The following is a 561-nucleotide window of genomic DNA, read 5'->3' on the forward strand; positions in this document are numbered from 1 at the left end:
CCATCAGTAGGGGATCGATGTCACCCTGGAGGCAACGGCGTCACCCCAACAGGACCACCATCAGTAGGGGATCGATGTCACCCTGGAGGCGACGGCGTCACCCCGCTGGCCCCCAACGCCTCCGACGTGGGGCCGACCCTCACCTCCTCCTCGGGCGAGAGCTTCCTCTTGCCGTCGCTGATGGGGAACCCGCTGCCGAACTCCTTGGAGTGGATATCGGCGCCGTACTCCACCGTCACGTCCTCCTCGATGCTGTTCACCAACCTCCAGAACTCCTTCTCCACCAGCTCCGTGGGCACCATCTGAGGATGGTGGACATATCGGGGTGAGGAGGAGGAGGAAGAGGAGGAGGAGGAGGAGGAAGAATCGCGGGGAGGGGGTTTGCGGGGGGGTCTCGGAGGACCCACGTGGACGGGCATGTTGAAGTAGTCGGCTTTGAAGGAGTCGGCCATCTCCCCGAAGCTCTGCAGGGTGTATTCCCGCGTCGCCTGCTCGAAGCCGAAAGCCTCCGGGGGCCGCTTGCACTCCTTTGGGGGGAGGGGGGGGAGAGAAATGGAGGGT

The 561-nt window shown here is 64.3% G+C and overlaps 1 protein-coding gene across 1 annotated transcript; it reads right to left on the reverse strand.

Moving 5' to 3' along the window:
- Nucleotides 1-62: 62 nt before the first annotated feature.
- LOC104916953 (lysine-specific demethylase 5C-like) lies at nucleotides 63-555 on the reverse strand. Its single transcript, XM_010728026.2, has 2 exons — nucleotides 408-555; nucleotides 63-302 (listed from the first exon to the last, which is right to left on the reverse strand). The coding sequence occupies exons 1-2, from the start codon at nucleotides 450-452 to the stop codon at nucleotides 78-80; spliced, it is 270 nt and encodes an 89-aa protein (XP_010726328.1). The 5' UTR covers nucleotides 453-555; the 3' UTR covers nucleotides 63-77.
- Nucleotides 556-561: the final 6 nt, after the last annotated feature.

Source organism: Meleagris gallopavo, unplaced genomic scaffold (assembly GCF_000146605.3).
Source record: "Meleagris gallopavo isolate NT-WF06-2002-E0010 breed Aviagen turkey brand Nicholas breeding stock unplaced genomic scaffold, Turkey_5.1 ChrUn_random_7180001952074, whole genome shotgun sequence".
In the NCBI taxonomy this organism is placed as follows: Eukaryota; Metazoa; Chordata; class Aves; order Galliformes; family Phasianidae; genus Meleagris; species Meleagris gallopavo.